The sequence below is a fragment of the Diceros bicornis genome, chromosome 41 (genome assembly GCF_020826845.1).
Source record: "Diceros bicornis minor isolate mBicDic1 chromosome 41, mDicBic1.mat.cur, whole genome shotgun sequence".
Lineage (NCBI taxonomy): Eukaryota > Metazoa > Chordata > Mammalia > Perissodactyla > Rhinocerotidae > Diceros > Diceros bicornis.
Window position 1 is genome coordinate 6396388 of NC_080780.1, and position 16851 is coordinate 6413238.

At 34.7% G+C, this 16851-nt stretch overlaps 1 protein-coding gene across 1 annotated transcript in view; it reads right to left on the reverse strand.

Moving 5' to 3' along the window:
* The window catches only part of ZPBP (zona pellucida binding protein), a 141670-nt gene that overhangs the window by 124234 nt on the left and 585 nt on the right, over positions 1-16851 (reverse strand). The window contains 4 exon segments of the mRNA XM_058534840.1: positions 3727-3852; positions 13116-13196; positions 15120-15285; positions 15287-15520. Coding sequence (XP_058390823.1) covers positions 3727-3852; positions 13116-13196; positions 15120-15285; positions 15287-15520 — 607 coding nt within the window.

Here is a 16851-nt window from a genome sequence, read left to right on the forward strand (position 1 = left end):
GTCAGTCAGAAAAAAATGGCACACTGCCTACAAAGGGACAAGGATAAGACTATAACAGACTTCTCATTAGAAACTGTGTAAGCAAAAAGAATACAGAGTGCCATCTTTAGAATGTTGAAAGAAAAAAACTGCCAATCCAGAATTCTACAACCAGCAAAAATAAATAAATAAATAAGCAAATTTAACCCAAAGCAAACAGAAGAAAGGAAATAGTAAAGATAAAAGAAGAAATCAATGAAATTGAAAACAAAAAAATATTGGAGAAAAATAAATCAAACCAAAATCTGTTCCTTTGAAAAGACTGATAAATTGTTAAACCCATAGCCAGAGAGACCAAAATGAAAGAGAAAAGACACAACCAATATCAGGAGTGAATGAGGGCACATCATATAGATCCTGGATATATTTAAAAGATAATAAGAAAATATCACAAACTACTTGATGCAAATAAACTCAACAAGTTGAAAAAAACTCTTAAGTTGGACAAACTGCTTGAAAGACACAAACTACAAAAACTCACAAAATGGTGAGAGGGAAAACTCCTATTGCCACTTCATTTAGATTATATCTGTGAACTCTGAAGCAAGACTTCAAAGGAACATGACTTCAGGAAAGTTCCTTATTCTCTCAGAGCCTCTGTTTTCTCATATATAAAATGGAGAAAATGGCTGTACTTACTGCAAAGGCTGTTGTCAAAATTAAATGATTAGTGTGCGTAAATTGCTTAGAACAGTACATGATGCATGACAAATTTATAAATGTTATTTTTACAAAATTCAAAATAAAAACACTAAAATACACTCTTGCAGGATACATATATATATATATATATATATATATATATATATATATATATATAGTAAATGCATGAGGAAACGCTAAAAAACAATATAGTAAAAGTTGAGGATAGTGTTTACCTGATAGGCAGTTAGGCACAGAAGAATGGGATTTTTTAAACAACTTATTGGGGGGTTCAACAGGCTTGGTAATGGTATATCTTGACTTGTATACTAAGTTCAAACAATGTTTGTTTTATTGTGCTTCATAACTTGTATGTATCTTATATATATTTGTACTTATCAAATGCTTTACAATAAAAACATTAAGTTAGAGTAAATATAATGTATGATCTCATTAAAAAAAAAAAGAGTGAAGTTACAGGGTAAAGCCCAACATATGTATGTATATGTGATTTTATATGTTTGTGTGAACATTTAGAAAAATAAGGACGTCCACACACCAGAAAGAGTTAATTCATCAGAATGATATTAAGGTTGGAGTAAGAGATAAGATCTTGTTCTAACAAATGCATTACTTTTGTAAATAAAAACTACTGAAAGAGAGACAGAGAGACAGACAGAAAGAGAAGGGGTGGAGGGAGAGAGAGAGACAGACCAAATCTAAGACGCGTCCCTTACACTTTACAACCTATCTAAACAATCTGAATATTTCTCTCCAAACGAATGTGCAAGTAATTACATAATTGCGTGATTTCTTTGGTTCAATCTTAGAGGAACTATCTTTGGTATATTCATAAGATGATAACTAAAATACAGTATAGTTTAATCTAGAGTCCAAAAGGTTCTCTGTTTTTCAAGCTTTAAGAAAGTTAGACAATATTTTCCAGTTCTTTCTGAAATAATAGTGAGAGTAGAACTAATGAGCTTTAAAACTGGTAGACAGTAAACTGTGATGTGATACTGCACTGAAAACTAAACTACAATCATGATGTCAGAATACCAGAATTTCCTGGAAATATTTATAAATATAAAAACCATTGTATTAATATGATTTTATCCTTACCTAGAAATAACTACATTTCTGAATATCTATTTTGCATTATGAAAGTGAGTAAAATAAAATATTGCTCCTAGTTAAAGGATCTGAAATTCAATCATATATTTGGTTTTGCAATATAATCTGCAAGACTTGGCATGGCATCTTCAAAAAGAAAACGTTTCAGATTTCAATTTCCAAATCAAAGGAGTAACAAATTATGATAGAACAATTCAATACATACTTAAATGTTTCTATTTTTGAGCTTACAGAATTTTAATATCAAATGTAAAATATATTTAATATACATGTTTGCACTACATCATGTGCTACTATCAGAGAGCAATAAAAATAAAATTTGATTATATTTTCAGTATTGGATGCTTTTACATCTGGCCCATTTCATTGATTTATATTAATTGCCCTACCTCTTAGTATTTCTGTTCCTGACCTCTGCTGATTCATTCCTAACACATTACTACAGTCAGGTAGAGATTATGTCTGTTCTTTGTACCTCCCACAAAACCTAGCACAATGGCATCCACCAAGTAGTCACTCACTCACTAAGAGTTGAATAATTCACTTTGAAGAACCACCACCTACCCTAAAGAGTGGAGTAACTCTTTAAATCTTGAGCTATTTTAGAAGCAGCATGAATATTATAGAAATGTACATCTGAGATCACTCAACTATATAAAAATATGAATTAAAACATATTACAAAATAAATATTTCTTATGAAAGTTTCTTTAACAAGTCTTTGAATGAATATACTGCTTTCCTTCATCCAAGATAACAAAATAAACCTGTAGGTTTTCATCCATAGGCACTATCTCAAAATATCAATAAGGATTTTTAAAAAAGAAAGAAAACATGGTGAACAGAGCAATAAAGAAAAACTTCCTTAGACAGGATGCAAAAATGATTAGGTACAGGTCTTCATGATGAAAATTCATTAATCTGGGTTTTTAGCAAGGCTGAAAAAAACAGCTAAGCTAATTTATATTTTTTAAACTACACTGCAAAAGCAAATCAAATAAAAAATCAGAGTAATAGTAAATATGCATTGCAAAATAACAAAATAAGAAGGTGAACGGAGAAAATGTTGATCAAATCAGTCATACCAAAGGTAATCTCTATGTGGAAAATAATACTCTTATGAGAATAAGATCTTGTTTTCTCAAAAATTTGAAAACTGTAAGGCTACCATTCAGATGTGTCTCAAGTCCATCTTGTCCTCCAGATGAATACCTGAGTGCTAAGTTTCCTCTTTTGTAAGCACAGCATCAATAATATATTACTATATAGCCACTGTCAAATCACGCAGTATGTTTAAAAGCATGTTTTTCATACTAAAATATTAAGTGTTAAATTTAGTCATTTTTTTCAAAATGGATAATAATACTTAAGTTAAATTCAAATACAATCCATATTGTCTGGCCAGGATTTTGGTCAGAAAGAAATATAAGATCACAAAATATAAAATTATAACTACTAATAAAGTCTCAAGTTGTTCCTATGTGAGGCTGTTTAAAGAAACAAAACCATATAAATCTATAACACAAAGTGTTCATTTCTGTTTTTAACAAAAGCCAAAATCATATTTGCCTCTTCATACATACTTTACTAACAAAAATCTGATTGAAGTAACCAAAATGATTTTATGAACTTTAAAAAAAAAGTAACATTTTTTTGGAATAGAGATGCTTAGAGAACTCTCCAAACATTTCAATCATCTAGTGTCTCTCTATCTCAAATCAAGATCTTGCGAAAAATGATCAAAGCGTCTACATTGCTAAATTCTAACTCCAAAACGAAATCACAAGAAAAACAAGTGAGGGGAGAGATATATGTATATGAAATATAAATATTCTTTTTGTTCTGCATACATTTCAGATATATCAATTTAATTAATATTATCAATTTAATGATAACTGAAACAAAATCCTACCTGAAATAATTTTTCCTCTTGGCCCATGCCATTGGAATGATGGGTCTATCAGTTCAGAATTTCTCAGTCGCTGGGTTACACATAACAAGTGTGGACTCTTTTGATGGAGCATAACATATACTTTCACTGAAAACACAATATTAGAATGTTCCAATAATATGTCATGTTCTTAAAGGCCCTATAATGCTTTACATTTTTGTAGTTTGGGTTACATGTTTTCGTAAGTTTTCTTTGGATTATAGCTATTATTTGATAAGAACCAGATTTCATTGCATTCTATGTAACTAACATTCTAAAATATACACATGTATTTCATCTGGGTGTGTGTGTGAGTCTCAATCGGAGCTCAATACTGGTCTTTTTTACTCAAAGTTCATGTATACTAAATTATTTTACTCTAAGAATATTATTTTAATTACAAAGTATTAAGGTAATTCTATACCTAGACTCTGTTTTGCAATGACACCAAACCTGAAAGGAACTGCTAAGCTAAATTTGTTTAGAGGAATAATACATTACTCACAATGATATAACACGATATACTGAATTTTAAAATTATGTGATTAAAAAGTCAACAAATATGTGCTTTGAATGATTTTAATTATTAAACATTTTTTCCCACTTTGCTCTAAAATTTAGAGAATCCTGATCATTAAACAAGCAAAAGTAGTATTCTTTAGGAGATACAAAAGGAACACAGTAAAGATTCAATTGTTTTGAATTTACTCAGTTAAGAAAAGGTTCCAACAACTCCTCAGTAACTGCATGCCAACTCTTCACTGATTCATCACATACAAAGATTTTTGCAATCCAGTAAAATAAAAATTGTTTTTGAGAGTCAAAATTCTTAACTTTGAAGAGATTGTCTCTAAAGTTTCACCATATAGCATGATGTTTATTGAATGGAGCTTTTTATCCTTCCTTAGGTTAAGAAAGTTCCCCTCTACTCTTGGTTGGTTGTTTTTATCATAAATTGCTGTTGAATTTTAGCAAACTTTTTTTTCTATATTGATTGAGGTGATCATTTTTTCTTCTTGAATATTTTAATGGAATGTTTAATATTACTAGATTGTTTTCCTGGAATAATTCTAATTGATCATGCTCTTATACTTAAATACTATTGGATTCAATTTGCAAATATTTTTCCTGGAATACTTTGCACTTATATTCATAAATGCAAATATGTATAATTTTCTTATACTATTCTTTGTCCTTTTCCAATCTCGGTATCAAAGTTGTTATTTAGTATTTAGCATTATTAAGGTAGGCATCTAAGGTTATAATAGCTCATAAAATGAATTGGACAGATTTTCTTCTATAAATTTTCTCTGAAAGAATATGGAAAGTGTTTTTCTCCTTGAAAAACCGTATAGCTGTAATTTTTTTTTTTTTTTTTGGCAAGGGTGAGGAGTAGGGAAACAAATTTTTGATTACCAATCAGGAGAATTTAACTGATTATTAGTCAACTGAGTAACCTAAATCAAGTCTATTTTAAGAAATTTATATTTTACTAGAGTTATTCAATTTTATTAGTATAAAATTATTCAGAATATTAAGTTATGACTTTTAAAGTTCACATCTTTATTTATTCATATAATTTTTTGTACTTTCGTTATTCTATCATGAAACATTTACCAAAACTTTGTCTACTAATTGTTCCAAAGACAGCTTTTGATTCAATTCAACCTATTATTCTTCTCTGATTTCTTTCATTAATTTCTCCTCTTATTTCTTTCTACTTACCTCAGTTTAAATTCAGCTTCTCTTTTCTAACTTCTTTAATCAATGCTGGCTGTATAAAACTGTCACTCCTCAGCATGACTTACTAGCCTTCCTCTCCATGATCTGTCTTTTACATATACCTCATTACACCTCTTTTCATACCCTTTGCCCTAACCATGCCAAACTACTAAGACCTCCCTAAAGCACCACACTGAACCACTCTTCTATGGTTTTACTCATCTAAGTACCTAAATGCCTCCTCATCTTCGGAAGCTCAGCTTAAGTATTCCCTTTCTGCTCTGGCGCTGACAGTCGGAATAGCCCATGCCATTACTGTACCCTTCCTTTAGCCCCCACTAACCTCTGCACATATTTAAATCATAGAAAATAAAAGTGAATCCAGAAGAGTTTCCCAATATCAATAAAAAAAATAATAACATTCCTCTACATCAATAATAATGCATTAAACTATGTAATAGGAAAGATGACAGCATTTAAAGAACAATAAACAGAAGTTAATTACAATCAAGACCACAAGAACATTATGGGGAACATGTTTGGACTCCAGCAAAAGATAAACAATTAGACCACAATGCCATAATCATGAGAGTGCACTCATAATTTTAAAGATGCCCATTTATCCTCATATTTATGTATATAATTAATATAGCTATAACCAACATCTCAGAAAAATTTTTAAAGAAACTCTTAAATATTTATTCTAAAATATACTTAGAAAATTAAAGGTTCATAAGTATCTAAGAATTCTATAAAAGAAAAGCAAAGAGGAGGGACTAGCATTACAAATTATTAAGATAAATTACAAAGTTATACTAATTATAACAGAATGTTCTGTTGTAGGAACAAAGAATAGTGGGTTTAGGGGAAAAAATAGGCATAAAAAACTACTATATGATAAGAGAGGCACCTTAGATCACTGGAAAACATAGATTAGTAGTAAATATGTTTAAAAATTATCTCAATATATAAACCAAATTGAAATTAGGTTTATACCTCACACCATAAACAAAAAATAAATTCGACAAACTAAAGAAGCAAAGGCAATCATTATTTTAAAAAAATGTTAATTAATACTTTTATGACTTTGGGATATGGAAAGATTCTTTTAATGCAAAGAGCACAAACATAAAAAGAAAAATACTGAACTCAACTCCTTAAATATTAACAATTTCTGTTCAATCCTATACAACAAAGGCAAAGTTAACATCTGGAACAAAAAGCATGACCAATTTGATATCTGGGAGAAGATATCTGCAACAAAGATAATTGATAACGGATTTATAACTGGAATATAAATAACATGAAAGTAACTCCTTTGAAAACAACAGGAAAATGATGAGCGAAGGTAACATAACTCTCAATTTAGCAAAAATGGAACACTTGGGTAATATTTCATGCTAGTGAGGATGTGGGAAAAGCACTGCTGGTGGAAGCATAAACTAGCACAGCCATTTTGAAGAGCAATTTTAGTGAGATTGAGAATGCTAGGTCCTATAATGATGAACTTCTACTCCTGGATATAAAAGACCCAGAAAACTTCTGAACAGGTACAAAAAGAAATATACAAAATGGTATTCACCACAAATACCAAAAAAATGTAATGAACTTAAAGTACAATAAAGATGTAAATAAATGATAACTGAATGAATGGATACACGAGTGAATGAAAACAGAAGACCAACTGAACAGAAAAGAGTAAGTAAAAGGCGAACAAGTTAAAGAGGGGATCACAAAATAGAAAAACGGCTGACATGGACAGTTGCTGGGACCTTGCATGACAGAAGAAACTGAAGAAATTCTAGGCAAGAAAAATCAGGCAGTCAGCATTTTATGGAGGCAAGACTAGTAAAATATCATATAACAATCTACTTTGTGAGATAAGAAATACAAGCTGAACTGAAATGTTAATCCATTTTTAAGAATAAATTTAATCATATCCAATAAAATAAAGCAATACAATGGAAATTAGTTACACATAACTGCTTTATACTTTAGGTTTAAAAGTTGTAGTTTTAAAACAAGCTGTGATAAAAGGTGTGATATTAGCAAAAATGGCAGAGTAAGAAACTCCAAAAATTATCTCCTTCATAACAGTAATGAGAAAAATGGCAGAAATTTTCAGAATCAACATTTCAGAACTCTGGAAATTAATCAAAGACTTGCAGCAACCCAGGAAAAATTTATTAAAGAAAAACAACTGAATCTCCGTATGATGGGTTGAATTATGCCTCTCCCAAAATTCATATTTAAGTCCTAATCCCCAGAACCTCAGACTGTGAACTTATTTGGAGATAGAGTCTTTACAGAAGTTAAAGTGAGGTCATTAGGGTGAGCCCAAATCCAATACGACTGGTGTTCTTACAAAAGGAGGAAATTTGGACACAGAGACAAATACAGAGGGAAACCAGTGTGAAGAGACATAGGGAGAAGATGGCCATTTACAAGCCAAGGAAGGAGAGCTGGAACAGATCCTTTCCTCACAGCCCTCAGAAGGAACGAACCATTCCTGCATGATTGGACTTCTAGTCTCCAGAATTGTGAGATAACAAACTCCTGTTGTTTAATTCACCCAATCTGTCATAATTTGCTATGGTAGTCCTAGCAAACTAATATATCTGGTAAGAAGAGTGAGCTTGCAGCATTTTAAATTGCCGTATTCCCATGTCTCCTCCCCAGTTCTGCAACAGCTTTGAAAACCAACATGCCACAGTTAACTGTAAGAATCAGCAGCTTGGCAGCCACTAGAGGAGCAGATGGGGTCAGAAGTCCTTCAATGACTCCTTCCAAGACAATTGTCATTATTTGACCTTTCTGGCCGTTTCCTAGAAGATATCACTCACGAGGTGTCTTTACTTGACCTAACTTGGAAAGCCTTTGCCCCAAGAGTATTTGTCAAAAACAACAAGAGGTGGGGCCAGCCCAGTGGCATAGTGGTTAAGTTTCCACGCTCCACTTCGGCAGCCTGGGGTTTGTGGGTTCAGATCCTACACACCTCTCATCAAGCCATGCTGTGGTGGTGTCCCACATACAAAATAGAGGAATATTGGCACAGATGTTAACTCAGGGACAATCTTCCTCAAGCAAAAAGAGGAGGATTGACAATGGATGTTAGCTCAGGGCCAATCTTCCTCATCAAAAAAAAAAAAAAAACAACTAGAAGCTATCATTTAACTTTGTAACTGCCTGATGCAGTCGGTTACAGACGGGGTAAACAACAGGCCAACCAAAAAGCTTAAGAGGAAAAGCTGGGGAATGACACATCCATAGGAGCTTTGAAAAGTTCTGACATGTTCCTGAGAAAATACAAAGCCACGTGCATGCACAGCACAGGGCGTGCTCAGTAATTTTTAAAAGTTCTCACATGTTCCTGGGAAAATAGAAAGCCACGTGCATGCACAGCACAGGGCATGCTCAGTAAAGATTGAGAGGCCTTAAGTTCTCACCTCTGGCTGAAATTGAGGCTTTTGCACAGCAGAAAGGAAAGGACAACGTAGAGTTGTCAACTGCCTGGCGAAATTTTTAAGGTATGTCACAACAAGCACACAAAGACCCTCAGCAAAGACTAGGAGGCTAACTGGTTCCAGGTGTTTAATGAATCTCTGTTCAATCATTAGCTTAACTAAGCTAACTGAGCAGAGACATCAGTGGCTACACATGACAAAGAACACATAATTTACAGAATTAGTACAGATAAGTCACAAAACAAAAAAACAATAACAACAAACAGCAACACCACCAATACCTGGGGAGGCGGGGGATCTGATTTCCAGAGTTGCTAGATTATATTACTTAAAATGTCCAGTTTTCAACCAAAAATATGAGACATGCAAAAAGCCAAGAAAGTACAGTCATAGGCAGGAGAATAAGAAAGCAACCATAGAAACTGTCCCTGAGGAAGCCCAAAATTTGGATTTACTGGAGTTTAAACCAGTTATTTTAAAAATGATCAAAGAACATCATGTCTAAAGTACTAAAAAAAAGTATGAAAATGATGTCTCTCCAATTATAAACTATCAATAAGATAGAAATTGTAAAAAAGAACCAAAAAGAAATTCTGGATTAAAAAGTACAATAATTGAATTTAAAAATTCACTATAAAGAATCAACGGCAGATCTGAGCAGGCAGATGAAAGAATCAGCAATCAGCAAACCTAAAGGTAGATCAATTTGGGATTATCCAGTTTGAGAAAAAGAAAAAAAAGAAAAAGAAAAAATGGACGGTACTCAGAGACCTGTGAGAAACCATCAAACATCACAGTATATATATAACGAAAGTCCATGAAAGAGTGGAGAGAAAGGGGACAGAAAGAATATTTGAAGAAATATAATAAAACTTCCCCAAACTGATGAAAAACATTAATCTACATATCAAAGAAGCTCAATGAATTCAAACTAGGATAAATTCAAAGAGACCCACATTTAGAAAATATCATAATCAACTTTCAAAATCCAAAAAAAAGACAGAATCTTGAAAACAGCAAGAGAGAAGCAACTCATTACATACATGTGATCCTCAATAAAATCAGTAGCTTATTTCTCAGCAGAAACCGTAATGAAATAGAAAGTCTGAAAAGACCTAAAACAAGTCAAGTGATTGAATTAGTAATCAAAAACTTCCCACAAAGAAAAGCCCAGCACCAGATGAATTCACTGGTAAACTTTACCAAACAAGTAAAGTGGAATTAACAATAATATTTCACAAACTCTTTTCAAAAAAGAGAAGAGGAGGGAACACATCTCAATTCATTCTATGAAGCCACTATTATCCTAGAACCAAAATCAGACAAAAACAACACAAGAAAACTACAGATCAATCTCCCTTATGAACATAGACAAAAATCCTCAAAACACTAGCAACCAAATCCAGCAGTATGAAAAAGGATTATACATCATAATCAACTGAGATATATCCCAGGAATGCAAGCCTAGTTCAAAATAGAAAAATCAATCAATGTAATACCATATCAACAGAATAAAGGACAAAAACCACATGATCATTTCAATACACACAGAAACAGCATTTGACAAAATCCAATACCCTTTCACAACAAAAGCACTCCACAAACTAGGAACAGAAGGGAACTTTCTCAATCTGACAAAGGGCATCTACAAAAAACTCAGAGCTAACATCATACTTAATAATGAAAGACTGAAACTTTCCCTCCGGCTAAGACCAGGAACAAGACAGGGATATCTGCTATCATCAACACTGAACTGGAGGTTCTAGCTGGAGCATCCGGAAAGAAAACAAAAGGCATCCAGATTGGAAAGGAAGAAATAAAACTATCTCTTTTCGCAGATGACATGACCTTATATATAGAAAATTGCGAAGAATAACTACCCCACACACACTAAAAAAAAAAAAAAAACAGAGCTAATAAATGATTCAGTAAGGTGACAAGATACAACATCAATTTGCAAAACTCAACTGTATTTCTATACAATAGCAATGAGCAATACAAAAACTAAATGAATAAAACCATTCCATTTACAATACCATCAAAAAGAATAAAATATTTAGGAACAAATTTAACAAAGAAGTGCAAGACTTGTACACTGAAAACTACAAAACATCACTGAGGGAAATTAAAGAAGACAAACGGAAAGACACTCCATGTTCATGACTTAATATTGTTAAGGTGATAATACCCTGAAATTGATCTACAGATTCAATGCAATCTCTACTAAAATCTCAATGGGCTTCTTTGCAGAAATTTACAAGCTGATTCTGGAATTAACATGGAATTGCAAGGACCAGAATACCCAAAACAATCTTAAAAATGAACAAATTTGAAGGACTCCAATGATTTCAAAACTAAGGCAACAGTAATCAAGACAGTGTGGTACTGGCATAAGGACAAACATATAGATCAATAGAATAGAATTTAGAATCCAAGAAAAGCCCATAACTCTATGGCAAACTGCTTTTCAACAATAGGATCAAGACAACTCAATAGAGAAAAAAAAGTCTCTTGAACAAATGGTGCTGGAACAACTGGATATCCACATGCAAAAGAATGAAGTTTGACCCATACCTCACAACACATGCAAAAATGAATTTATAATGGATCAAACCTAAATGTAAGAACTAAAACTATAATATTCTTATAAGAAACCATAGCAGTAAAACTTTATGACTGCTGATTAGGCAATCATTTCTGAGACATGACATCTAAAACACCAGTACCAAAGAATAAATTAAAATTAGAATTTATCAAAGTTTAAAATGTGTATTATAAAGAACAATATTTAAAAAGTGAAAACACAATCTACAGAATGGGAGAAAATATATGCAAGTCAAATATCTAAAAAGCGTGTAGTATTCAGAATGTATTAAAAAAAGTCTTCCAACTCAATAATAAAAAAGATAATTAAAAAAAGGGTAAAGGGCTTGAATAGGTATATTTCTGCAAAAAGGTATCCAAATGGCCAATAAAACACATTAAAAGGGGTTAAACATCATTAGTCACGCAAATCAAAACCACAATGAGAACCCACTTCACACATATTAGGATGGCTACAATTAAAAAGGGTGGACAATAAATAACAAACGTTGGCAAGAATCCTGGGAAATCTGAATCCTCACACATCGCTGATGCAAAAGAAAACACTGCGGGCTCTCTGAAAACTAGTTTGGCAATTCCTCAAAATGTTAAACATAGAGTTACCATATGTTCTAGCAATTTTACTCCTAAGTATATACTCAAGAGAACTGAAAACATATGTTCACACAGAAGCTTGTCCAGGAATGTTCATAACAGCATATTCATAACAGCCAAAAAGTGAAACTACCCAAATTGCGATCAATTGATGGACACACAAAATATGGTATATCTATACAATGGAATATCACTCAGCCATTAAAACTAATGAAGTACTCATACACTCTATAACATGAATGAACCTCAAAAACATTATATTAAGTGAAAGAAGCCAGATACAAAACACTACATAGAATATGATTCCACTTATATGAAATCTCCAGAATAGGCAAATTCGCAGAGATAGAAAGTAGATTAGCGGTTTCCAGGGGCTGGAGAGTGATTGCTTAACGGATATGGCATTTCTTTTGGGAGTGATGAAAATGTTGTGAAATTACATAGTGCTGATGGTTGCACAACCTTGTCAATATAGTAAAAACTACTGAATTGCTTCCAAGGAAGAACTTTAAGGCATTGAATTTATCTCAATTAAAAATATATACAAAAAAAGTTCGAGTTGTTCCACCTCACGTGACTATTGCAAAATCTTATGAACCCAAAATCTCTATGATATATATACCTCATTTGAAAAAAGTCTTACCATATTTGAACTGCATACATTTAATATTGTACCTAATTATTATATAATAACAAGCAAAAACACTATAGGCAACTTTAATTAGACGACTTTCAGAAATAATTATTTTTTTCACATTTAAGCAGTTACAGCAAACAGAATTAGACCTGGATGAATCTAACTATATGGAAACAACTTTCATTCATTTCCATAGAAGGAAAAGGGCCTTAAGAGACTAGGATACCTGGGGAACATTAGCCTTTTGTACAAGATTGATAAAATTTAAACAAATGCTAATTACTTTTTCAAAATTACTATTTATTATATATATAAATATATATTTACTCTAAAAATATATTTATTAATACCTGGAAAATCTGGTGATCCCACTATTTTCACCAAATCTTGGGTCAAGCTGAAACCTCTTGGTAATCGAACCAAATACCCAACTATTAAAAACAAAAGGAAAAGAAATGTTCAACAATCTGCCTCATTAGAAATTCTAAGATATTCAAATAGTATATCTAGTCACATATGATATCAAGTATCACAGTATATTTGATCTCTGTTGAAGGAGAGAGCTATAAATCAAGCTTCTCTGACATCTGGTATCCCTATTCCAACTTTACTCCCCTCACATGCTCCAAGGAAATTAATCTACCCACTGGGTCCCCCCATGATATCTCGCCTCTGGCTTTTTCCACATCCATTTAGAATACTCTCTTCATTTTTAAAAGTCAAAATCCTCCACCCTTCAAAACCCAAATCACAAGTCCCTCCTCCTTCAAACTTTCTGTTTGTCCTCATCATTTCTTACTTTCCATAGTACATTATCAGCACCTCTCTTATAACACTCACTGTACATCATATCATAGTTCTTTATGCACATATATATTTTTCCTTATTGGATTATAAACTCCATTGATAGCTGGATCAATATTTATGTCAATTCATCAAGAATCAGTACCAAGCACGATACCTCACACATAGTAAATACTAAATAATTGTTAAATACAATATATTGATTTTCTTCAGTCCTTGTTGAATGAGCAAGTGTGTGAGACACAATAGTGAGCACAGAACAAGCAGACAGAGCAGTATAAAAAAATTCAGTAAAACATATACCCAAATAACCTTTAACAGAGAGAGAGAAAAGCACAAAGAGTATGGTATTCAAAGTCAGAAGGCCTAAGTTTAACCCCCAACTGCCACTTACTGATCTTAGGAAAGTCACTTTAAATTCTAGGAGCCTCAGTTTTATCATCTGCAAAATGGGACTACATTCCAGACTAACAAAGTTATTGTAGGAATTGAATGTAATATTGTATAAACTACAAAATGCTATATAAATACCAGTCTTTATTATCCGTAGCTTACATATTAAGATATTGCCTGTTTATTCTATTTCTTATCCCTCAAGTCTGATCTTGTTAATGGATCAAAACATAGCACACACACAGCCTATCATATATAGTATAAGACCACAGGCCATTGTCAAGAAGTATCCTTCTCCTACAGGGTAATTAAAGGTTATTGGCTCTTCTCTCCTCATACCAATGAATGATCTTTGAACTTCTGATGAATACACTTGAGCATATCTTGTAATGTCTATTCACTCCATGTCTTTCTTTTCTTCCCCTTATCTCATACCTACCTCTGCAGCCCTTCTACATTTATATCCTTGGAGGAATTCTTTTCTCATTCTTCCTTATTTCAATCATTTTTAGCATTTTAAACAAATCTCTTTTGTGCTTTTTATTATTCAATTCCGGGAGATACTTTATTTTAAAAACTCAAAAATCTGAACACAAAAGAATGCAAAACACTTCCTACTAAAATGACACCAGTTTAATTAAACTCTCACTTCAGCGTGTGTTCATCACTCAAATCTATTTCGAAAGCATGATGGAAAAGTATTGCGGTGTCTTGGATACAAAGGAGGAAACAAACGGTGCCCGCTGAACGTCGCAACTTTAAAATCCAGTCTTTCCTGTACTTTATGGCTAAGCCCAATAGATGGAGCTTCACGATCACAGATAGATACAAAGCAGCGGGACGCCTACTCATTCTGAAATACACCGCAGTACTGAGCAAAACACATGCCCGAAAGCTGGCGAATGGCACATGGACTGACTAGAGATTTTATTAACAGCCAACTCCAAGTTTGAACTGTGGGTGTTTTAATGATCTCTCTTATACATTATTAATGCCCCCAGTCGCTTGATTCCCTATGTGAACGTAGGTCCCTCAGCACGACTTCTATTAAAATAAACCTCTCCTGCCAGGAATCGTGAGTACAGCGCTTCCGCACGTCGACGGGCGCACGTGACACGGACAAGCCCACTCTCGGGGCCGCGGCGCCGACGCCTCACCTGACGGGGGCGCCCGCACTACGAGGGCGGAGAGCAGCAGGACGACCGCGGCCCGGGCCCGCCGCCAAGCCCGCCGCGCCCGGCCGGAGGCCGAGCCCTCCATCCGCACGCCGCAGCCTGCCGACCGTCCGCGCAGAAGGTCGTTACGCGACGCGCGCCCACCCGCCCGCCGGAAGTTGGCGGGCGGCCGCCCGGAAGAACGACCGGAAGGACGGGCCTCCACTTCCGCCAGGGCGCAGGAGGAGCTGGGCCGAGTCTGCGTGGCGGCTGACGCGAGGGTCTCCGCGCCGCCCGGCCTGCGCCGTCTGGTCCGCGGTGCTGAGCGTCGACTGGGCCTCCGGGCCCACGGCCCCGCCCAGGGAATCCTGGAGAGCATAAGCGATCTGTGGAAGATTCTGGAGCTGGGAGCAGAACCGTGGGCCGCATAACCCGCGCCTTTACCGTTGTGTGCGCGTTCGTGGGCTGAGGCAAGCCCTTTTCATAAGCCGGCTGGTAGACTGAGTCTCAGCAGTGGGGGTGGGGAGGGCAGCTCTGAATAACAGGTGGTGGAAATTGGGTTAATACGTGTACGGCCCTCAGAGGATTGCCTGGTTCTCGAAATGTAAACTACTGGTACTTTATGGATGTATGGAACTTAATTGGGAGATAATGCAGCGCGCACTAAGTGGGATTGAAAGTAAGGCCTTTAGCCCCAGGAAGAAGCTTCATGGGAAGGACAGAGGACACAACCTTAGATGAAATTGACTTTGTGCAACACTCAGGCTGGAAAATATTCTTTTCTCACCTAAGTTCAGAAAAATATATAAAACCACCTAACAGCCTGAGAGGGCATTTATAGCCAGAATATGTTAAAGAGAATCTTGCCTCTGCTTTTCTGCGGCAGGAAGGATTTACTTAAGAGGAACGGAGCTACAATAGAAATAAATCTTATGTAGTTGGTGCAAATACGTTGAAAAATGAAGTTTAAGCTACTGAAGGCAGAATGCTTAATCACGATGTGTACTGTCACCTTTGCTAGGAAGAAATGAGTGATCCTGAGTGAACTGAAAACCATCACCGGATCCACTGCTGTAGATGAGGGATTTCAAACTGACAGCTTAACGTACTTCAACCTCGCCACTTGTTGGGTAGTATATCTCAAAGATTTAATGGCCGTGGGTGTATTCTAGTTACACTGCAGATATCACCACCTTTTGCTGTCTTACAGCTGGCCTGATTTACGTATGATGTGCCTGGCTCTTCAAAGCTAGGATTTTGTGTTTTGCCAGCATTTTAACCTCAACTCCTGGGATAGTTCCTGGCATATAGTAGGCATTCAAATAGGCAAATATTTAAAAAGAAGACATCAAGCAGAAAGGAATCAGGGCTCTTTCTGGGCCAGGACCAGGGTGGAGACGTTTCTTAAGGACTGTATAAATGTCCTAAGAAGTCCTTGGTTCTTAGTAACAAAGTAAATTGAAGAAATTTCTGTATATTCGTTGAGTTTTCTGGCTATATTTATGTATGTGTTAGTTGGGTAAACTGTATACAGTGCAGTTTATTCCACTGAGTGAATTCACTTCTTCAGAAATTCTTTCTAATCTATATAAAATACTGAATTAAAGTAAGCCAGTTTAGGCAAGTTTTGCTAAAGAGAGACCTGAATGATTTGGATATGGCCAGCATTTTGGTCAAGATCTTGTAGTTCCTTTGAGCAGATCTAGGAAACATATGTTTTACTGAATAGTGCCGG